General features: G+C 40.4%; 1 protein-coding gene across 6 annotated transcripts in view; it reads left to right on the top strand.

The window, feature by feature from the left end:
- The window catches only part of EXOC4 (exocyst complex component 4), an 870,395-nt gene that overhangs the window by 647,918 nt on the left and 197,569 nt on the right, over positions 1 to 24,908 (top strand). For all 6 annotated transcript variants that reach the window (XM_054558840.2, XM_054558838.1, XM_054558839.1 and 3 more), the window contains 1 exon segment: positions 4,095 to 4,231. In XM_054558840.2, coding sequence (XP_054414815.1) covers positions 4,095 to 4,231 — 137 coding nt within the window.

Raw genomic sequence — 24,908 nt, forward strand, 5'->3', positions numbered from 1 at the left:
CAAATCAGGCTCTTATCCACTACTACAATTATACTCTCTCTCTTTTCACCCTATTCTGAATGTGTTGTGCATGTGCATTAACTTAATAAATATTTATTGAGTACCTGCAATATGCCAGATACCTTGCAAGGTGTTAGAGATATGAAGGTACAGTCACTGATCAACAGGAATTAGCAGCCTAGTGGAAGAGACAGTCAATTGAACCAGTGATTACCACACTCCTGTTAGAGCGTGGGCCAAAATGCCAGGGTCCTCTGGTGGCACAGAAGGGGCATTTAAATCAGAGCAGGTAACCCTTGAGCTGATTCTTCAAAGATGACAGTCATGAGCTAGGAATAGTGTTCCAGACACTAAGATGAGGAGGCGCAAAGGCACAGAGGCAGAAATTAGCCTGGTGCAGGCAAGGAGTCACTCGTAATTTAGTGTGGTTGGAGCAAGAGATGGGCATGTTCAGAGGAACTGGAGAGAAGCATAGAGAAAAATAATAATAATTTTAATACAGAAAAAAACTTAAAAAGAGAGAGAGAAGCCTAGAGGGGTAGGCAGGAGGCAGAACTGAAGAGGCTTGGTGTTCAGGAAAGGGCTAAGAAGGAAGGATCGAGAAGAGGCCTGTTCAAGCTCACCCTGTTCACAGTGGTGCTCCTCATGTATCCTTAAGCATGTCATTGGGCCTCATTAGTATAACCAGAGAACTAGGGAAAGTTCCCAAACCATGAAACACTGTTCCAGTAGATGTGAAAAGATGGGCTATGAACAATGGTTTCATTACTTTGATAGTTAAGGGAAGACTGAATACTGCATTGGCCTCTTTAAGACTCATCAAGACTCTAGCATATTAAAGGTTTCTGAAGTCCTCCAGTAAAAACACCACTTCAGTTTTCTTTGATTCAGTATTTTCCAAATTATGTGGACTGGGAGACGATTTTCTGTAACAGAATATTAGTATCATGAGGCAAAGCCCCATTCTGGCAAACAGTGGACTAGTTCTCAAAGGTACAATCATCTTTATTCATTCACTGATTAAATTTTTTTAAGTGCAGAACCGAACAACTGGTTCACTTTATGCTTTAGATTACCAGCATATCCCTGTAATAAACTTTAGGTGTTTATTTTCCACAGCAGTATTTTTTTTATTACATCAACTGTCCTGGGATTTATTTTTTCTTTTCTCATTTTTCATGTCATGCACAGACTTTATTACCTGGTAATAAGCTCCAAAAAATGTGAATTGAGTTGTTTCTAAGCAAATATCAATCATTTGTGATTTGTTTAATAGAAATTATAATGAAGAAAATCAGGGTTTTGCTTATTATGAAGTCATTATAGTCAACATTAGCAAATCTCAAAATTAATAATGTGTCAGTAAATCATTTGCATTGCTAAAGAGATCAAATAAATAAGAACAGGATTGACCTTGTTAGAAATTTGATATTTTCAACATTTATCTGTCAGAGCCACTGATTTGGAAATTGTTATAAATTCTTGAAAAATGGAAACTTTTTTCCCTGTAAAAATACCCATCATTTGGCAAACTACAGTGTCATTTTTCTTGAAGAGAATGTAGTGATTGATTATCCAGAGTGCTACCATGACAAGGTAAACCAACCAAATAGCTGGAAAATTGTATGTAATCATATAGCATCACAGAGGCTCTGTGTTGAGCACAACCATTAGAATTAAACCATGGCATTCTAATCATTCCCTGCTGGTACTTCCTGTTCATCCCCAAAACCTTGACCTCCAGTGGATATGCAGAGGTGTTCGCAGTCATCCCTTCCCCTTCAAATGCTATCAGCACAGTTCTCATCAGCTGAAAGCTCTGCAATAAATCCAACCAAACCCAAACCACCCAAGGAGATTTCAAAATGCAAGGTGTCTGTGTCTAAAATCCCTCATATATATGACATTCGGAGATTTATTCTGTGTATTAACATTATTAATCTAGTTTCTTTTATTAATAGTATTGTCCTGAAAATCCTGAGAGATTATAAACAACTGAGGGAAGGGAAGGATGGGAGATGGACAAAAAGAAAAGAGGAATGCTGATCCCTCTTGAGAGGCTGATAATCTATTCAGAAAGACGAAATACACCTGAGATGACTTGAGAGCAGTTACACAGTATTCGCCCAGTGTGAAAGTACCAGTACACAAATTGAATGCATGAGTCATGGGGGCCAACAGAGTAAAGGAGCAATCCAGTTATCCTTGGTTATTGGAGAACTAAGGAAGGGGCTACCCAAACCTACCCCAGAGATGGTTATCAATAGCATACTTGGGAATAGAACAAGGCCCTTTCTCCCAATAATCAGAGGAATCTCCTCATGCTCGTCTTCCCTGCAATGTTTTAGATTTTAAACAGGCTTTGTTAGGATGGCTGAACTCCAGTCGCCTTTATTAATTGCTGCCCACATGTTGTAGGATATTCTGTGTTCTGAATCAGGATGAGGATTTTAAATTCTTAGCGTAGGGACGTGTAGCCAGGCAGAATCAATTCCTGTCACTCACACACAAATACAGAGGAATGGGATTATGGATCAGGGTGCAGCTGCAGTGCTTTAATCTTAAAATCAATACAGAAAAGGAAGTTGAACTTGTGGGGATTCTATAGAGACTGTAATTTGGCTTCCTATGAGGTTTGCCTTATAGAATATAGCTGCTCCTTCCTTTTCACCTTCTGATTATTTTACTGGGGTGGGAAAAATAAGGGGAAGGGGAAAGATGACAAGAAACTTCTGCCACCAAATCTTCTTGAAGAAGCATGCAAGTGTAACTCGTAATTCAAGCTAATCCCCCATTGTGTTGAGAAGAGCTATACACCTTTGTTTATTCTTTTAGAAAATAATTAGCCAAAACCCTGTACCCCATAATCTGTATTTAAGCATAATAAAAATGCCTTTGATTTCTTCATAGTTCACTGTCAAGACTGGAAAAGTATTTTTTTAAGCATACTTTTATGGCTAAGCTTACCATAGCCTATGTAATTTTATATAAATGCAAAATCAACAAACCAGTTATTGACCAAAGGATTCCAAGCTGCTCAGCATGTGATTAATATTTACCCCAGTGTAATTCTGCTTCTTTTGAAAGAGGCATGAACTAGTGGTTTAAACAACTCAGTCTTTTCTTAATCAAAGATTCAGAATTTGTTGACTATGCGTCTTTTTCAGATATAACACTGATTTGCTGCACAATGCTGTCGGTGTCTAGCTTTAAGATGGGCTTATTTTTCCTTTCAGATAGTTTTTTTAATTCAGTTTTAAAATATGTCTGAGTGTGTTTGGACCCTGCGCCTACAGTGGTGACAGCAATATGAAGCACTGTAATCTCGTGAGAAAATGCACTGTGGACAGCAGAACTCCGGTCTGGCTTTGAGGTAGAATGGTATAGTTAGAAGAGCAAAGCCTGGAGCTCCTTCTTTGTTTATTTCATCTTTCTAAGCTTGTTTCCTCATCTTTAAACTGGGGATGATTATAGGATACACCTGATAGGGGTGTTGAGAGTATTAAACGAAATAAAATATACAAAGTACTTATCATTGTACTTTGCACTTGTAAGAACCCTATAAATGTTCATGATTATCATGATTATTATGTGAGTCTCAAGTGAGATAACATCTGCTGTGTATGTGAAAACATTGTACAAGCTGTAAAACACAATACAAATGTTAGTTGTTATTCTGAATAGATTGATGGTTTTGAAACTTTTAAAATAAATCATGGAAGGTTTTTTCTTTGTGCTGCCTGTCATAGGTCCCTAATCTCAAAAAGCCTTGGAGTGATAAATCAGGCTCCAACTGAATATGCATTTTCTGTCTTAAAAGCCAGAGTTATCTTGTGTCAAGAATTCCATGATAGCGACTTGAAAATCCCTATTCTGTGTCCTTGCAGAGAAAACACTTGCTCAGGTCTTGGGAAGACCAGCACTGTGTAAGATACTTATTTGGTTGTTGTTTTGAGTTCATATTTCAAAATGTCACATTCTTCCAGGAGAGCTCAGGTACCTTAAATTATGACATACCTGGAGTTGTCCTTCCTTGTCCTACACATTACTTGACTACAGAAATCTCATATCCTCTCTTTGTTGTTCATTTCCAGAGCACAATCATTGTGGAGAAGACGGTGCAAGATCTCCTGAACCTGATGCATGACTTGAGTGCATATTCAGATCAATTCCTCAACATGGTGTGCGTGAAGCTCCAGGAGTACAAGGACACCTGCACTGCAGCTTACAGGTAGAGCTTCTGTTAGGGGCTAAGCAAAGTAATGTTTGAGCCTGATGGTGGTTCCAATTGCTGAAATTGCCTCAATAGCCTAATTTCCAAAAGGATCATCTCTGAGTTTGTCAAGAGGTGAGAACATGCATCATGGAAATAGTCTCCTAGACCTTTGTGTAGTCAGACCAACAGAGAGAATAAAAGTGATGAAGGGACACAGCCACTAGGACTGCCAATGAGTGGCTCAGATTATGTGTTAGCCTTGATGTTCATGAAAACCTAGAATGATAAGATCATGTTCCTCAAGGAAATCCCAGATCTTGGTTAGTCTATCTTGCGGTTAAAAAGATCCTTAAAGTAGAGCAATTTTAAACTCTTAATAATCTTTAATAGTGTTTCTTTTTAATTAAAAATATATATATATATATATTCTTCCTGATGTTTACTTTGTAGCATTCCTACTGTCACAAAAGAACAGTTACCCCTGTTTTCGGCATCGGTACCAATGAAAAACCATTGTTATGAACTTGAAAACCATTAGTTATCCCTCTGATTTCCTTCCCTAGGCTCAAAAAAATCTCTCTGGGCTTGTGGAAAAGATCATAGCAATTCTCTAAGAAAGCTAATAATGGGAACAAATTATGGTCTGGTTCCCAAGACATGAAACAATTAGGGAAGAAAAGAATGTATAATAAAATACTAAATTATATGTGATATATAATGAAGGATAGATAGGTAAAGTGCAGTACATAATCAGGTGCTACTTGTACAGTATAGACTGTGAGGGCAGAAGGAACAAAACACAAGAAAGACAAAGGGTTGTAGTCAGGAATGGTTTTGCAGGTGAGGTATGTACTGGACTGATGAAATTTACGGAGGTGGAGAGAATACATAAAGGCAGGGATGGAAGAAGCAATAAGACAGTTGCCCCTTATTTTATTTTATTTATTTTATTTATTTTATTTATTTATTTATTCATTTATTTTTTGAGAAGGAGTCTCACTCTGTTGCCAGGCTGGAGTGCAATGGCGCAATCTCGGCTCACTGCAACTTCCGCCTCCTGGGTTCAAGCGATTCTCCTGCCTCATCCCCCCGAGTAGCTGGGACTACAGACACGCGCCACCATGTCTGGCTATTTTTGTATCTTTAGTAGAGATGGGGTTTCACCATGTTGGCCAGGCTGGTCTCAAACTCCTAACCTCATGATCCGTCCACCTTGGCCTCCCAAAGTGCTGGGATTACAGGCGTGAGCCACCACACCCGGCCGAGTTGCCCACTATTTAAAGGGGACAATGAGGAGGTAGTTTGACTGGAACAGAGTTCCTAGGAGAATCTAGTAGCAGATAATGTTGAATAGGAAGATTCAGACCAACTAAAAAGGGGTCATAAAAAAATAAGATTCTGAAAATATAGATGTTGGATAGCAGATATAAGTGAGCAAGGAAGCAGTGTTTACAGAAGATTAATTTGGCAGAGGAATACAACATAGATTAATGCTTAACCTTCCTCATTCCAGCAACAAGAATTATCCACAGTTACATGGACAAATTAAACAACAACCGTCTCATTGAGATGCAGTCCCAATAACCTTTTATGTTCAATAATTATTTATCAAAACTTATATTTAGGTTAAAATCATACATATAATTAACAATTATGTCAATTGGTTGTGTACTAAATAATAATTATAATGGCAATTCAAACAAAAGAAAGTTAAAATTTAGCCTTGTGGTAACAGAAAATTTAAAGTTTTTGGATTTGAATTTATACAGATAGTCTTTTGTAAAAAGCTACAGTGGAATAATAAAATAATTTCAAGCATAAAAATATATTTCATTAGGATAAATTCCAGTGAGGAAATGAAATAGAAATAATAATTCAAAGAGAAAAAGGAAAAGCAAAAAATATCCAGCTGTTAAAGAAGAGCTTGTTCATATGTGTTTTAAATGTATAATGGAGGGTATCAAATCCCTATGGCATTGAGATTCCATTGGATACTTTTTTAAAATTTTTAATTGACAAATAATATATAATGAGCACAATTGAATGTTCTGATATATGAATACATTATGAAATGATTACATTCAATCTGATTCACATATCCATTACCTCTCATACTTGTCTTTGTGTGTCTTTGTGCTGCAGACATGTAAAATCTACTCTCAGCATTTTGAAATGTATATTACATTATTATTAATTATAGTCACCATGATGTTCAATCAGTCTCAAAATGGCATTCCTTCTAACTGAAACTTTGTATGGTTTGAGCAACATCTCCCCACCTCATCCCACACCCACCCCAATCCCCCAGCCCCCAGCCTCCAGCAACCACTGTTCTACCCTCTACTTCTCTAAGTTCAACTTTTTTAGAGTCCCCATATAAGTGAAATCATGCAATATTTGTCTTTCTGTGCCTGGCCATTGGATACATTTAAAATAGTGATTTTTAACAGTGTCAATCTTTGGGATATGCCAAAATTTATATCTTTTGCATCTATTTAAACGCATGCTAAAAAAAATTAAATGTCAACTTAAAAAGGGAAGGAGAATATAGTTTTTCAAAATTATTTTAAGGGATACACCAATAACAATTGTAAAAGCCACTATTCTAGGTTAATTGCCTGAGATTGGAATTTCTGGGCCATAGAGTCTTGGATTTTCAGTTTTACAAAACCAGACTTCAAAGTGGTAGTACCAACATCTCATCTACCAAAAGAGAATGGAATAAAATATTTTAACTATTAAAACTTAGGCCCGGTGCAGTGGCTTACACCTGTAATCCCAGCACTTTGGGAGGCCAAGGCGGGCGGATCACCTGAGGTCAAGAGTTTGAGACCAGCCTGGCCAACATGGTGAAAGCGCATCTCTGCCAAAAAGACAAAAGTTAGCCAGGTGTGGTGGTGCACGCCTATAATCCCAGCTATTCGGGAGGCTGAGGCAGGAGAATCGCTTGAACCTGGGAGGTGGAGGTTGCAGTGAGTCGAGATCGCACCCCTGCACTCCAGACTGGATGACAGAGTGAGACTCCATCTCAAAAAATAAAAAATAAAAATAAAACTTAAATATTAAAAAGTTTAAAATTTTTAAAATAATTGCATTTTAATAATATTACATTTTAAATTTATGTTTAACCTTCATTAAATTTAAAGCTTTTTTTTTTTAAAGTAGGACATGCCCTCTTTTTCTAGTAAGTTATCTGATTATGGGCACCCAATAACTTTCTCACAAATAATAATGTTGATAAATAGTAATTATAGTGGAGATGTTGCATAACCTGACCACGATAAGGTCAAGTTATCTCTAGAATGTAAATCCCACTGATGGCCGTTTATATTGTGTTATTGATGTTGTTGTCTTGAAAGACATGTTTTAAGTTCTTGTAGCTTGGCACCATATTCATCATGGGTGATTTTTTTCCCAATCATTTATGTTCCTGCCTCTCAAGATGTCAAGTGGCTGGAAGCCACTGCATCTGCAAAGCAGACTGATCATTGTTGAATAGTTTTCATCTGGAATTTTTCTCTTAGTTTGAAGTGATACTGTCCTGTCCAATGGACATAGTTCTTTTCTCTGAGTGATAACAAATCAGTTTAATCCTTTTATGGATGCCCTTCAAATATATGAAGATAGCTATCATAGTCCATTTAGTCTTGTTTTCCTTCCTTAAACTAAACATTCCCAGTTTCTGGTATGCCCTGGTCTGTGAACTATCTCAGTCATCTTTCTCCATTACCCATTAGCTTGGCAGTGTCCATCTTAAAAAGGAGTGCCCCAGAGTATACCCAGTGTTCCAGATGTACTCTTTTTTTTTTTTTTTTGAGACAGTCTTTTGCCCGAGCTGGAGTGCGGTGGCGCAATCTTGGCTCACTGCAGCCTCTGCCTCCCGGGTTCAAGTGATTCTCTTGCCTAAGCCTCCTGAGTAGCTGGGACTACAGGCACAAGCCACCATGCCAACTATCTATTTATTTATTTAGTAGAGATGGAGTTTCACCATGTTGGCCAGGCTGGTCTCGATCGAATTCCTGGCCTCAAGCGATTATCCCACCGCCTCGGCCTCACCAAGTGCCCAGATGCACTCTGGGTGTTGAGCAGCACCATCACTTTCCTTGTTCAGGACCCAGTGCTGGATACAATGCTTCTTAGTGTGTCCTATCATTGCATTTGTCAGGTATTTACTGAGCATTTACCAAGATGCTGTGAGGGTGTGTGGGGGTAAAGAAATTAATCAATCAAGATTCCACCTTTCATGTGCTCATATTCTTGGTGAAGAATAGAAAGGGAAATATGGGACAAAGAAATAGAAAACATATATCCACAGCATTAATTCATGACAGAAAATATGGCAAGATAGGTAAAAATGCCTTGTTGTGGGAGAAAGAAATTACGAAGGAGGACAGGGAAGGCTTAGTGAAGGATATGAACTAGGCTTTGTGAAGAATGAAGAGGAATTAGACAGAGGTTTGAAGAAGAGCACGAACAAGTGATAAACGTCTGGGATGTGGAAAGGAAGGCTTGGGTCAGACTGGAGGATCGCAAATGTCAGACTCAAGGAACTGTGCCTTTTTAAATTAGGTAGCAAGGAGCCACTGAGTGGGTGTTAAGCATGGAGTGCCACATGGACACCTGTGCTTTAGGGAAATTTTTCTGAGTTTTGTGTAAGATGGATTTGAAAAGCAAGAGTGTAGAGATAGAGGGGAGAGAGACATTAAGTGCCTGAATTAGGGGACAGGGAAGGAAAATGGAGAGGAAGGAACAGATTAAGAGATAGTAAAGAGGTAAACTTGATAAGACTTGGCCACTGATTGGCTACAGAAGAAGAAATACTGATTGAAATTAGTATTATCTTTTCTATGCTATATTTGTGGTGATTTTTGTAAAACACAAATTCAGGATCTCACATTTACCCGTTAAATTTAATGTTATTTATTTATTTAGAGAGATTCTCGCTCTGTTGCCCAGGCTGGAGTGCAGTGGCACAATCTCAGCTCACTGCAGCCTCCGCCTCCCAGATTCACACGATTCTCCTGCCTCAGCCTCCCAAATAGCTGGGATTACAGGTGCCCACCAACACACCTGGCTAATTTTTGTAGTTTTAGTACAGATGGGGTTTCACCATGTTGGCCAGGCTGGTCTCAAACTCCTGACCTCAGGTGATCCACCCACCTCGGCCTCCCAAAGTCCTGGGATTACAGGCATGAGCCACCATGCCTGGCCAAATTTAATGTTATTTTTAAGTCACCATTTCAGCCTGTTGAGATATTTTTGAATCATCATTCTGTCATCAAAAAATCTTAGCTATTCCTGTAAGTTCCTTGTCTTCCTTGATTATATAAGCAATCTTTTTTTTATGCATGTCATTGAAAAAATGTCCAACAGCATAGGACTAAGTTGAGAATTGGGGAGCTATACCTCCTGACACTTCCTTGTATGTTGACATCTGTATATTACTTAGTGCCTCAGGAGTTCATATGTTTTTCTAACTAGGAACCTGGGCTTTGGCTCAAGAGCAGGCCCTACAGCTTAAGTTTAAATGCCAGCTTTTCTACCTACTACTTATATGACCCTGAAAAGCTCCTCAGCCTCTCTGCCTTGATTTCATCATCTGCAAAAAGGTAATAATAGTCCTTTCCTCAAAGGGTTGTCTCAAAAAATGTCAATCTTTTATAACTGGTTTTAGCGAAGTGATATGCTCCCCCCAAAATGATTTGCTGCTGTTTTGATAATGATAATAATGGTAATGACAGTGATTGCCTTTACCAGTTCCCATGACAGTATTCCACATATTTCATAATCTGCCCTATAAAAGATTGATCAGATTTCTTGCTGGTGTCTTCCCAGCCTGATTCTTTTAATGCAGCCAACCCTTCCTCATGTCCACCCAAGATGGGCATGCAGGCCTGTTATGGACAATACTAGATATTTGTTCAAGAATCCTCCCATCCCTTTACTGTTAGGACCCACTTCTCCCAACTGAACCGTTCCTTAAGAACTCTCTTCTTGGGCAGCTTTCAAATTACCTTTGGAAACAAGATGAAGATAACCAAGAGCCAAATTTACCACCGCCCCCAGTCAGTTAGGAAAGGACCATGTGACCTATTCTTCATGAGATCCTCCTAGCTTCTAGAGAGTACCACTTTGTAATTATTCATGAACTATGTTTTAATTATCTGTTCAGAATTCTGCCTACAATTCCAAATTCACCCCATTTCTGTAATTTACATTCCTTTTCTTTTATGAACATCAGTGCTTTGCTCCCAGGCATTTTTTCCTGTGTGTCAGGATACCTTCAGAATGATCAGCAGTGGTTCTGTGATTCCATGCTTTGAATTATCTTGGCACCACAAGATCCTTCCCTAAATTTGTTAAACCTTTCAGGAATTTTTTTGATCTCAATAACCATTAACAAATACAGTGGATCACTGCATCCTTAAAACAATTCATTCACTTGGTTTCTAGAATTCTGTTTATTCAACAAAAGTTTATTGAGTGCTTGTACAAGAGTTTGTAGATATAACAGTGAACTAAACAGATTAAATATCTGTTTTCATGGGGTTTATGTTCTGTTGTGGATGGGAGAGGGGAGATAGACAATAAATGAATGTAATACGTAAACGTAAAGAATTTTAGGGCCTGGCGTGGTGGCTCACGCCTGTAATTCCAGCACTTTGGGAGGCAGAGGCGGGTGGGTCACGAGGTCAAGAGATTGAGACCATCCTGGCCAACATGGTGAAACCCTGTCTCTACTAAACATGCAAAAAAATTAGCTGGGCGTCGTGATGCGCACCTGTAGTCCCAACTACTCAGGAGGCTGAGGCAGGTGAATCGCTTGAACCCGGGAGGCGGAGGTTGCAGTGAGCCAAGATTGTGCCACTGCACTCCAGCCTGGTGACAGAATGAGACTCTGTCTCAAAAAACAGAACAAAACAAAAGAATTTTCAAAGATAGTAAGTACTGTGGAGAAAAGAAATGGAGTAAAGTAGATAGACTCAGGAGTGTGGGAGGAGCAGGTTGTAGTTTTAAATAGGATGCCCCAGGGAGGCTCTGTTGAGTTGAGCTTAGAGGAAAGGCTCCAAGGAGTTGAAAGAGTTTGACCAGCCATCTGGGAAGAGTGCGCTAGCGTAGGGTGAAGGCCAGGAGACAGGACTGTCCGGGACACTTTTAAGGAACAACGGGGAGGCCAGCATGGTTGGAGTAAAGTGAGCGAGAGGAGGAAGGGTATTGGAGTATCACCAAGAGGGAACAGAGGACCTGGTAGGCCACTCTAGGGGTGCTGAGTTCTACTCTGAGTGAAATGGGAAGCCATTACAAGGATTGTGCATAGGAGCGGCATGATCTTACATGTATTTTAAATTTTAAGTATTGAAAATAGGCTTTAGGGAGACAAGGATGGAAGCAGTGAGACCAACTAAAGGCCAGAGTGGTAACCCAGGTGAGAAATGAAGACTCTTTGCACTGTTGGTAGCAGCAGAGATGGAGGGAACTGGGTGAACTCTGAATGTATTTGAAGGACCAGCCAGCTGAATTCCCTGCCAGATTGAAGATAGGGTGTGAGAGAAAGAAAGGTGTCAAAAATAACTCTCAGGATTTTATATTTGAGCAGTGAAAAGATGGATGGAGTTGCCAGCTGTTATGACGGAGGATGCTGCAGGTCTGGGCAGGCAGATCAGGGCTTAGATTTGGAGTATCTATTAGCCATATGGAGGAGGGAGTTGGACATATGCATCAAAACAAGAGAGGTCTGGCCTGGAGATAGCTATCTGGCAGCCATCGACATATAAATAGTATAGCTAAATGGAATTTAAAACTATGGGACTAGATGAAATCTTCACAGGAGGGAGTATACTCATGGCAAAGAAGAGGACCGTGGACTTTATGAAGTTTGCAAGATGGCGAGAAACCATCCAAGGACATTGACAAGCAGCAGCCGGTGAAGGAGGAGGAAAACCTAGAAAACGTAGTGCTATAGTGTTGCCAGCATTAGAACTCAGCACGGACTGAATGATAAATGTAGCATGGACCGAGTGATAAATGTAAATGTTTTTGTGGAGTAGTAGGGATGAAAACTGGACTGGCGTGGCCTTAAAAAAGAAACTGGGAGTAGAGGAAGGGTAAATAGAGGCAAAACTTTTACACTGAGTTTTGCGGCAAAGGCGAACAGAGAAATGGCATAGTGGCTGGAGAAATGAGGTCACAGGAAGGTTTTTTTGTTTTATGTGTTTTTTAAATAGAAGAAATAAGTACATATTTGTATTTGAAGAAAAGGACTTGGGAAGAAGGGAAACTTGGTGATGTAAGAGAGAAAGGGGGAAATCCCTGAAATTATGTTTTTGGCCGGGGAAGTAGTGGTGGAGGAGGGGTGCGCAACTGGAATGATTGGTTTAGGCAGGAACATGGATAGTTTTGCCCGTGCTGTCTGTCCGTTCTGTAGGAATTCTGTTATTTCTCTGTCATTCATATTTTACCACTTTGTCCAAACAGCAAAACTCTATCTCCCTTGGACTACTTACTACTTCTGGAACATGGCCATTGCTTTTGGTTTTTGACATATTCTGGTTGTCAGGAGCATTTTGATTCCTTCCCATAAGAAACTCTCCTGCTGCGGTATCTCTCCTAGCCACGGTCTCTGAAATGGTGTCCACTTGTTGGTGCCCACTGTCAGATCTCAGGGGATTATCTGGGAGGGATCTACCGTAGTTGCTGAATAATGGACCTAGTTTAAATTTTTCTCAGGATTGGGAAAAGTATTCTTTGAGGCTTTGAAAGGGAATAAATAGAAAATCATCTTTCTGGTTGTTATACAACAATGCACACTCAAAGGCACAACACATGCCCCCACGGTGCTGTTGCTGCTGGTTAATCAGCATATTCAGGTTTCTGGAGAAAGTGTTTTCTTATTGTATGACTCTGAAGATGCAAAGTGTCCTTACTTCCTCTCTTCCCATTTATTGCCCTCCCCCAGATTGGCACCTGCTGAGGAGTAATTAGGGCAGTCCTAATTTGGACGGCCAAATCCTGATTACAGTGAGGGGAAAAACAGGAAATGTTCTAGTTTTGCTACCAGCAAATGACTGACTTAAATAGAAAGCCATATACAATTCAAATGATCCAAAATGGTATAACACTGGGGAAGGAGGAAGGGAGCAGGAAGACATTGCAATCTGATTTTCTCCCATGTGATCCTCAGCAGATATCCTTCAGAGAAATCATCAAATCTAGAAGCTCACAATGCCCTCTGCTGAGGGTTGGCTTGTTTTCCAAGCTTCCCATGAAAACCTGGGCAGCTCCTGGGAGCTTAGAGATCTGAGGAAAAGTGAAAAACATATCACCTTTCTATGAGTACCTCACTCTAGAGACAGACTGTGCCTCAGGTAGTGTCAGGTTACATGCTTTGGATGAAGAGAGGTTTCCTAAAAAGGGATATGAGGGCTAGAAGTCTTTTCCCTAATTATCCACACCCCTTGGGGCTTAAAGGGAAACTCAGCTGTGAATTCTGTACTGCTCCTCATTAGGAATCAGGCACTTGGCCCATGAGTCGCGTACTTCCAAGCAGAGTGCTTCCCTCCCCTTGCCTGTCCTCTGTCCTGAGATCCAACCAGCAGCTCATGTGTCCCAAAATAATAATTTAAAGATTGGAAATCACAGTTTTTGGAAGTTTCTCTCTCTTCCAATTTACCATCAGTTCATTAATCAATTTTTTTTTTCTTGGAGGTGGGGGATAAGGGGGCTCTCTGCCTTGTGTTGGGCCTGGCAGAGAATACAAATAAAACCTCTTCCCTAGTGTTAGAGGCTCAGTTGGTTTGAGTTGATTTAAGACACAAGCATGTTACTTTTAGCACACCCCTTTCACAACTTCAGAGAGGAGCTAGAATTCATGCTGGACATGAAGAAAGAGTGAGAGGAGGAGAAGCCTGCACTCGCTGATGGCAGACATCGGAGCTGGCACCAGGCTAGGCAGCTTGTTGACCCTTGATATGCTCATTGAGGAAATTTCTGCCAGACTGAACAGGACGAGCAAGCAGTGGAGCAGCATGGACGACCGTGCTGCATGGGAGAAAGGTTGAGAAATCACAGTGACTAGAGTGGACAGTGTGGTTGGGTAGAAATGGGCAGGAAAGGGGAAATTTCCTGTATTAGGTCAAAGAGTGCTATCATAGGTCTTGGTAAGAAGGAGGACATGATCAAAGTGGTGTTTTATGATCTCACTGGCACCACTGTGCTAAACAGCAGAAACTACACACTAGGGGCTCTGGTGGCTTCTGAAGCCCTTCAGGTTTCCTGTGTAGCCAGAGGCCAGGGTCCTATAGGAATGAGACTCTCCTTGAGCTGGCCTTGGAGCTTTTGCCAGCCTAACTTAACTTGGAACCTCAGAGTGAGAGACAGGACTAGCTGGATTTCTTGGCCGACTAAGAATCCCTAAGCCTTGCTGGGAAGGTGACCGCATCCACCTTTAAACACGGGGCTTGCAAGTTAGCTCACACCCAACCAATCAGGTAGTAAAGAGAGCTCACTAAAATGCTAGTTAGGCAAAAACAGGAGGTAAAGAAATAGCCAATCATCTGTCGCCTGAGAGCACAGCAGGAGGGCCAATGATCAGGATATAAACCCAGGCATTCGAGCCGGCAACGGCTACCCTCTTTGAGTCCCCTCCCTTCGTATGGGAGCTCTGTTTTCACTCTATTAAATCTTGCAACTGCACTCTTCTGCTCTGTGTTTGTTACTGTTAGAGCTGAGCTGAGCTTGCCGTCCACTACTGCTGTTTGCCGCCATCGCAGACCCGCCGCTGATTTCCATCCCTCCAGATCCGGCAGGGTGTCCGCTGTGCTCCTGATCCACCAAGGCGCCCATTGCCACCCCTGATCGGGCTAAAGGCTTGCCATTGTTCCTGCATGGCTAAGTGTCCGGATTTGTCCTAATTGAGCTGAACACTAGTCACTGGGTTCCACGGTCTTCTGTGACCCACGGCTTCTAATAGAACTGTAACACTCACCACAGGGCCCAAGATTCCATTCCTTGGTATCTATGAGGCCAAGAACCCCAGGTCAGAGAACATGAGGCTTGCTACCACCTTGGAAGTGGCCAGCCACCATCTTGGGAGCTCTGGGAGCAAGGACCCCCTGGTAACAAGAACAGCCAAGGGCATATACCAGGGAAACCCTCTGCAAGCTCCAGCTTGTGATCTGTCTCTTGAAGCTATGTTGTCTCCTAACACTGATATATATTCATTTCTATTAAACATTAAATAAGTACCAAAAACATTATAAAATATACACAATATCTGTTTCATAGAGGGCATTCAGCAAATGAGCTTTTATTGTGTGCTCCTGTAATTTATTATGCATAACTTTATGCTGGTATTTATTCCACTGTATTGTAATTTAGACTTTTAAAATATATTATTTCGTTAGTTATTGGTTTAACTGTCTTTCTTTAAAAAAAAATATTGTTTTTCAATTGTAGCTTCACATCAAGGTTATTTGGGGAAACTTCAAAACACACATCATGGGTTTTCCATACTAGGTCCACTGAGAGTTGGGCCTGGGCAAGTTTAGTTTTAAAAATAGCCTCAAAGTGATTCTCATGTGTTGGTGGTTAGAAATCATTGGTCTGGGCCAGGCAGGCACGGTGGCTCACACCTGTAATCTCAGCACTTTGGGTGGCTGAGGTGGGTGGATCACCTGAGGTCAGGAGTTCGAGACCATCCTGGCCAACATGGTAAAACCTCGTCTCTACTAAATATACAAAAATTAGCTGGGCATGGTGGCAGGTGCCTGTAATCCCATCTACTCAGGAGGCTGAGGCAGGAGAATCGCTTGAACCTGGGAGGCAGAGGTTGCAGTGAGGACTCGGTCTGGAAAGAAAGAGAGAGAGAGAGAGAGAGGAGGAGGAGGAGGAGGAAGAGGAGGAGGAGGAGGAGAAGGAGAGAGAGAGAAGGAAGGGAAGGAGGGAGGGAGGGAGAAATCACTGCTCTGAACTCTTAGCTTCCAGAAGTTATTATGTCATTTTCCACACACCTGTCTGCAGTATCTTGTATGGTGTCTCTGTATAGGCCTTGCACTCTTGTTTTTTGATCAAGTGAATCCCTTCACTCATCCTTTCCGGTACATATCAGTTGCCCTTCTGGCCAAATACACCTAACCAGTTGTCCTACAAATTCTATAGCAAGCAGCCAGTCCTCATTTCTCCTACCCAACTCACTCTACCATAATCAGATAGGAGTCTGTTGCAGTGACCTTGACACAAAGTAACAAGGACCTAGACTGGAAAGAAAATAAATACTCAGTAAAGTATTAATACATAGTCTCTGTGCAAGGGACTTTATAGTCATAGCTCATCTAGTCAGTCACAACAGTTCTGTTAAATTAGATTCTCTCTGCCTTTCAGATGAGGAAACAGAGGTTCAGAAAAGTTAATAACGTGGCAAAGGCCACAGAGCATGAAGTGGTAGTGCACGTGTGAAAAGCACTAGCTCTATCTCAGTCTTCAGCCCAAAGGAGAGGCAATGGAATTAAAGAGGAAATAGGAAACCTGAAAAATGCTTCACATGCTTTAGAGAGACAGTGTAATAACTAGGAAAATAGACTGCAGAACAGCGGGTCTGGATTCATTTCAGGTTCTACCTTGCTAGTTGGCTGACCACCATCAAGTTCCCAGCCTTCTGTGCCTCTGTATTTCTCCTATCAAATGGAAGTAATAATAGTACCTACCACACAGGGTGGTTGTGAGGATTAAAAGTTAATATAGGCCAAATGCTCAGAAGAATGCATAGCTCATGGAAAAGGCTAAATTGTCAGCCAGTACAATTATCTATTGTTGCTGCAATTGGTGTTTTGTATTATTGACTTTTAAATTAATTCATTGATGATATTATTGATATTCAATAATAAGACAGTACAAGAAAGTTTTTTAAATTTTTTTATTATCATACTTTAAGTTCTGGGCTACATGTTCAGAACATGCAAGTTTGTTACATCGGTATACACGTGCCGTGGTGGTTTGCTGCACCCATCATCCTGTCATCTACATTAGGTATTTCCCCTAATGCTATCCCTCCCCTAGCCCCCCAGCCCCCGACAGGCCCCGGCGTGTGATGTTCCCCTCCATGTGTCCATGTGTTCTCATTGTTCAGCTCCTACTTTTGAGTGAGAACATGCTGTGTGTGGTTCAGAAAGATATTTTTATGTCGTTTGTTATTTTCCTGGTGTTTTGTGCTTCAGTTATATCATTCATTCCTTCAATCTGTTACTCATTCAAAAATCATTTATTAAGCACTTCTAGGAGCCAGCGTTATTCTAGGGCTAAAGGTGAAGAAGTGAATTGACTAGGTAAGGTCCTTGCTTTCATGGATTTTACACCTTAATGGAGGGAGCTAGATAATAATCAAGTGGAAATAAACAATAAATTTCTGATTAATAAGGATGATGTGATTGAAAAAAACAACAGGTTCAAGTGAGGAGAGTAGGTTCAGGGAAGACGTCGCAGAGGATGTGGCGTTTGAGCTCAGTTCTGAAGGATGAGAAGGAGCCACGTGGAAATGTGGGAAAGAGCGCTCCAGGTAGAGAAAGGAGCAAGTCCGAAGATGGGAACTAGCTTGTATTCAGGTTAGTGAGCAAAGAGAATGAATACTGAGTGACCTTAGACAGGTAGAGGGGTCAGATCATTTGGGTCATTTCTGGCTGCACATGAGAATCACATGGGAGCTTAAAACATATCCAGACTGAGCCCCACTTCAGACTGTGAAATTGATGTATTTTTAAAATGCTTCCCAGGTGTTTTCATGTGCAGTCAGGATTAATAACCATTGATAAAGGATCTTGAGGCTAGAGAATTTGAATTTTATTCTCAGTTCAATGGGAAGACATGCAAGGTTTAAATAGGGAGTCATCTGATCTGAGATCTGCTTATAAAGATCTTAATGATATAAAAACACAGACTGTATTTAAATTTGCTTTATTATAAGAAAAATCTGAACATTGATGGTTGAGACAGATTTTTTTTTTTTTTTTTTTTTTTTTGAGGAGTTTTGCTCTTGTTGCCCAGGCTGGAATGCAATGGCGTGACCTTGGCTCTCTGCAACCTCTGCCTCCCAGGTTCAAGCAATTCTCCTGCCTCAACCTCCCAAGTAACTGGGATCACAGGCATGTGCCACCACACTCAGCTAATTTTGTATTTTTAGTAGAGACAGGGTTTCACCACGTTGGCCAGGCTGATCTCAAACTCCTCACCTCAGGTGATCCACCCATCTTGGCCTCCCAAAGTGCTGGGATTACAGACGTGAACCACTGTGCCCAGCTGAGACAGATTTTATATGAATTCTTGGTCCACTACCTGTGTTACAGTATAATTTTTTTCTTCTTGATCTTTTAGGTATCAAACAGTTATGATCCTTCATATGAGAACTTGTCTATTTAACGGTTGTTACTAAATTATCCCCAAGAGTTACCTTCTGTAAACTGTCATTCCAAAGCCTTTTTCCCTTGGTCCTCTTGGATGGTTTCTGTTTTCTATGGGCCTTCTCCAGAGTTATTAGAAGTTGTCATTCTCAGGTAGACATATACACTATCATAAAGCTCTCTGACCAGCATTGAGTATGGTGTCAAAGATGTTCTGATGTTTCTTTCCTCTTTTCCTATGTATCTTGCTCCATCTTAACTGACTTTTTGGTTTTGGTTTTGTGTTTGTTTTGTTTTATTTGGCAGCATAATACTATTATCTTTGCATCCCTAATTGTCATTATCACTTGTGTTGCTGGACATTTCACTGTGATTTTGTCTGCTGCAGGTCCAGTCATTCACAGTCCAAATTGGACGACGGCACTTTAATTTGGACCAGCCTTGTCCAAGGTTCATTGGTTGAGCTTGGCTCCTAGTTTTTGAAGTACCTTGAAAGATTCAGTCTGGGAAAGTAAACATCATGCCCTGGCTGTCACCAAACAGTTGAATCCAATTAGCCCCACCTGCCCCTGGTTGTTTACCTAATGAAAGACTCAGCACCCCAGCTGTGTCCAGGGACCATGCACACTCACACTTCTCAACTGTTCCAGAGAGGAAGTGGTACACATCAGAGCCAGGCGACACCAGCAGATGTTTTCTGAATGAAATTCACTCAGCCGTATCTCGAGGGTGGACCTTTCTCTTGACAGCCTCATCACCTGTACCAAAAGGTACACCTATTTTCCTCTTCCTCTTGGGAACAGATACAAATAGTTACACAGATGGCTCTGTCTGTGGCCCATTGAGCTGTGAATTGAGTACATTATGGTTCTGGTAGGGATGATTAACCTTGCTTCTCCTATGGAATAATTTTTGGAGATGTAGCTCTCCTTTTTTGAGGCTATTTGGATATGTCCTGGAATTCTGTAACCCACATGATCTGGTTTATCAGAAAATCAAAAACAAATAAATGCAATTAGTCAGGGTGCACTTGCCACTTGAGTAAAAAATTTTCTTTAGGGTAATTGTTTATTGCTGATCAATGCCAGTATTTCAAATTAGAATATTTGGGATTACTTTTGGGATTGGTGTTCATTCCAATATGTACTAACATATTTATTGTTGAGGGCAGTATGTTAGTAGCATTTTCATTCATTTGGATGACTGGTTTTTAATAAAATGGGATCGATGCATATTAGAGATAATGTAATCTTGAATTACTGAATTAATCCAGTCCTTTAAAAATATGTAAGTAAATAATGTGGGTACCTTTAATGTCATCCAACCTAACCTAATTTTTTTATTTCAGCTAATGCTAAAATGGAAAATTCTAGCCCTTCAAAATGTACGATACCATCTCACACCTACAGATCCAACTATTTCCTGAGCCTCAGGGCAGATATGGGCCAGCGTGGATGGGCTCAAAGATGTAGATGCTGACAAAATGAGTTAGGCTTGGGCTTCTCACTCTGTGGAACAGAATTTGACCTATAGTGTGGGTCTAAGAGGAATTGAGTCACACAGCCAAGATTCTTTCTAGATATGAATGGTGAAATCTCCCACAGCCAAGATTCTTTCTAGATGTGAATGGTGAAATTGAAATTTTATGTAATTTCCACATGTCACAAAATATTGTTCTTTTAGTTTTTTAAAAACCATTTTAAAATGTCAACACCATTGTTAGCTTACAGGACATACAAAGACAGCTGATGGGTAGATTTGGCCCACAGGTCATGGTTTGCCCACCCAATTGTATCAGACAGAGTGCTAATTGGGAAGTTATGGATAAGTGTAAAAGGAGGGGTTTTGTTTGGTTTCCAAAGGGAGAGATCATTGTAGGCTGACATAGTCAACAGATTCTTCACAGAGAAAGTGAGTTTTTGAGGAGACTTTCCAATAATAGGCCACCTAGGAATAAGTAGCGTAGAAGGGAAAGGCTTGTCAATAATCTCTTTGGTTCATTTGTTTTATGAGTCAGGACTATTTTACGTTGGGGTTTTTCAAAGAGGGACACACCTGTATTCATTACCTGATTTGTATTGAATCCAGAGAGGCATGGTGAAGGGCATGGCACAGAGTGATCTTTGATTTGGTAAAATACCAAATGACTTGACAGCTCATCAAAGTTGTTTAGAGTGGAGAAGAAAACGGAAACCATTAAGATGCTTTTAGTGTAATAAGTTATCTCGACTTTTGAAATTGAAGAGGGCTTCTTTTTATCTCTACTTCAGTTCTTAGATGCCTTCCAAATACCAGGTATTGTGCTAGGCACTAGAGACACAAAAACTAAGAAGTAGTCAACTCTGCCCTCACAGAACTCATCATCCAGTATGGGATTCCAGCTTACAAAAAAGTGCAGTAGGACCGGTTAAAATAGAGGTTGGCAAACGCAAAGGTTGTGGCCCTTGAGTGCACATTTAAATCACATGGGAAACTCCAAAAATTTCTGTTGCTTGGGTCCCACAGCCCAGAGATTATGATTTACTTGGTCTTGGGTATGGCTTGGGCATCTGGTTTTTAAAATAGCTTCCCCAGGTGATTCTAATGTTTAGTCAAGGTTGGAAACCTCTGGTATAGGGGTGATGAGGCACAAAAAAAGAGGACTCAGATGTACCAAGGGAGGAGCTGGGGCAATGCTTGACAAGTAGAGGCAAACAAGGAGGATGAGAAAAAGGCTTTCTAGGCTGAAATGACACACAGAAGCAGGAAATAATAGATCCCATTTGGAAAACTTTGGAATACTCATCATGGGTAGTATGTTCAACCAGCATGGGCAAGAGATTGGCTAGGAATAGTGAACAGACACAAAGGAGAAAAGGAATAGCAGGAGATAAAGCTGAAAAGGTAGATGTTCATGCCTTGCTAAGTCTACACTTGGTCTTACCTGCAATTAGAAGTCACTGAAGACTTGTAGGAAGGGTTATAACATGATTGGATTTGTAGTTTAGAAAAATGACTCTTCTGACTGATGTGGTGAGTTGAACTGATGGTCTTGTAGCTGCAGGCGAGAAGCCCAGTTACAAGGTTATTGCCAAGTCCAGATGAAAAAAGATGAGGATTTAAATATAGGTTAATAGCAGTGAACCTGGACAGGAAATGACAGATTTATTAAGATATTAAGGAGGTGGAATTGGCAGGATGTGGTGACTGGGTAATTAGGATGACATGACTCTGCGTTCCTGAGTTGAATAACAGGATGGCTTGAATAGGGAACATTAGATGCTCAGTGATAGAGAGAGAGAGAGAGAGAGAGTAGTTAGTAAATTGAGTTCCTCTTGACTCATTTTAACTTGAAATGCAGATGGAACTTTCAAGTAGAGTTCTACAGTAAGCCTTTGGATATGCAGACTGGAAACTTAGAAGAGAGGGCTGCCCTAGAGATAATAATTTCAGAGTCATCAGAATATAGATGGTTCAAGTTGGGCAAGAAGATGAGACTGCACAAGTCAGCAATGCAGAATTCTGTGGAACACAGCATTTAAAGTATGGATGGAAAAAAGAGCCGTCAGTTTGGCTAAGAAAGGTTAGGATGGTAGGTAAAGAACGTGATGTGGAAAGCAAAAGAGTAGTATTTCAAGAAGAGAGTAATCAAAAGTGTTGAATGCTTTAGAATAGTCAAAGAGTGCGAAGAATAAAATAAAAAGTGCTCTTGGGTTGGTGGAGCAATTTCAGTGGGATAAAGGATCTAGAATCCTGACTGCAGTTGATTTAAGACTGGATTTTGATTTCCTGTCAAAAGTTTGGTGCGAATAGATTTATTTATTTATTTATTTATTTTTTTTTTTTGTACACAAAAAGTTTATTACAGCATTATTCCTAATAGCCAAAAGGTGGAAACAACTGAAATGTTCATCACGTGATGAGTGGACAAACAAAATCTGGCATATCCATACAATAGAGTGTTATTCCTTTTTTTTTTTTTTTTTTGGCTTTATAAGAAATCTTTTTTTTTAATTTTATTATTATTATTATACTTTAGGTTTTATGGTACATGTGGGCAATGTGCAGGTAAGTTACATATGTATACATGTGCCATGCTGGTGCGCTGCACCCACTAACTGGTCATCTAGCATTAGGTATATCTCCCAATGCTATCCCTCCCCCCTCCCCCCACCCCACAACAGTCCCCGAAGTGTGATGTTCCCCTTCCTGTGTCCATGTGTTCTCATTGTTCAATTCCCACCTATGAGTGAGAATATGCGGTGTTTGGTTTTTAGTTCTTGCGATAGTTTACTGAGAATGATGATTTCCAATTTCATCCATGTCCCTACAAAGGACATGAACTCATCATTTTTTATGGCTGCATAGTATTCCATGGTGTATATGTGCCACATTTTCTTAATCCAGTCTATCATTGTTAGACATTTGGGTTGGTTCCAAGTCTTTGCTATTGTGAATAGTGCTGCAGTAAACATACGTGTGCATGTGTCTTTATAGCAGCATGATTTATAGTCCTTTGGGTATATACCCAGTAATGGGATGGCTGGGTCAAATGGAATTTCTAGTTCTAGATCCCTGAGGAATCGCCACACTGACTTCCACAATGGTTGAACTAGTTTACAGTCCCACCAACAGTGTAAAAGTGTTCCTATTTCTCCACATCCTCTCCAGCACCTGTTGTTTCCTGACTTTTTAATGATTGCCATTCTAACTGGTGTGAGATGGTATCTCACTGTGGTTTTGATTTGCATTTCTCTGATGGCCAGTGATGGTGAGCATTTCTTCATGTGTTTTTTGGCTGCATAAATGTCTTCTTTTGAGAAGTGTCTGTTCATGTCCTTCACCCACTTTTTGATGGGGTTGTTTTTTTCTTGTAAATTTGTTGGAGTTCATTGTAGATTCTGGATATTAGCCCTTTGTCAGATGAGTAGGTTGCGAAAATTTTCTCCCATTTTGTAGGTTGCCTGTTCACTCTGATGGTAGTTTCCTTTGCTGTGCAGAAGCTCTTGAGTTTAATTAGATCCCATTTGTCAATCTTGGCTTTTGTTGCCATTGCTTTTGGTGTTTTAGACATGAAGTCCTTGCCCATGCCTATGTCCTGAATGGTAATGCCTAGGTTTTCTTCTAGGGTTTTTATGGTTTTAGGTCTAACATTTAAGTCTTTAATCCATCTTGAATTGATTTTTGTATAAGGTGTAAGGAAGGGATCCAGTTTCAGCTTTCTACATATGGCTAGCCAGTTTTCCCAGCACCATTTATTAAATAGGGAATCCTTTCCCCATTTCTTGTTTTTGTCAGGTTTGTCAAAGATCAGATAGTTGTAGATATGTGGCATTATTTCTGACGGCTCTGTTCTGTTCCATTGATCTATATCTCTGTTTTGGTACCAGTACCATGCTGTTTTGGTTACTGTAGCCTTGTAGTATAGTTTGAAGTCAGGTAGTGTGATGCCTCCAGCTTTGTTCTTTTGGCTTAGGATTGACTTGGCGATGCGGGCTCTTTTTTGGTTCCATATGAACTTTAAAGTAGTTTTTTCCAATTCTGTGAAGAAAGTCATTGGTAGCTTGATGGGGATGGCATTGAATCTGTAAATCACCTTGGGAAGGATGGCCATTTTCACGATATTGATTCTTCCTTACCCATAAGCATGGAATGTTCTTCCATTTGTTTGTATCCTCTTTTATTTCCTTGAGCAGTGGTTTGTAGTTCTCCTTGAAGAGGTCCTTCACATCCCTTGTAAGTTGGATTCCTAGGTATTTTATTCTCTTTGAAGCAATTGTGAATGGGAGTTCACTCATGATTTGGCTCTCTGTTTGTCTGTTATTGATGTATAAGAAAGCTTGTGATTTTTGTACATTGATTTTGTATCCTGAGACTTTGCTGAAGTTGCTTATCAGCTTAAGGAGATTTTGGGCTGAGACAGTGGGGTTTTCTAGATATACAATCATGTCATCTGCAAACAGGGACAATTTGACTTCCTCTTTTCCTAATTGAATACCCTTGATTTCCTTCTCCTGCCTAATTGCCCTGGCCAGAACTTCCAACACTATGTTGAATAGAAGTGGTGAGAGAGGGCATCCCTGTCTTGTGCCAGTTTTCAAAGGGAATGCTTCCAGTTTTTGCCCATTCAGTATGATATTGGCTGTGGGTTTGTCATAGATAGCTCTTATTATTTTGAGATACGACCCATCAATACCTAATTTATTGAGAGCTTTTAGCATGAAGCGTTGTTGAATTTTGTCAAAGGCCTTTTCTGCATCTATTGAGATAATCATGTGGTATTTGTCTTTGGTTCTGTTTATATGCTGGATTACATTTATTGATTT

Source organism: Pongo abelii, chromosome 6, assembly GCF_028885655.2.
Source record: "Pongo abelii isolate AG06213 chromosome 6, NHGRI_mPonAbe1-v2.0_pri, whole genome shotgun sequence".
In the NCBI taxonomy this organism is placed as follows: Eukaryota; Metazoa; Chordata; class Mammalia; order Primates; family Hominidae; genus Pongo; species Pongo abelii.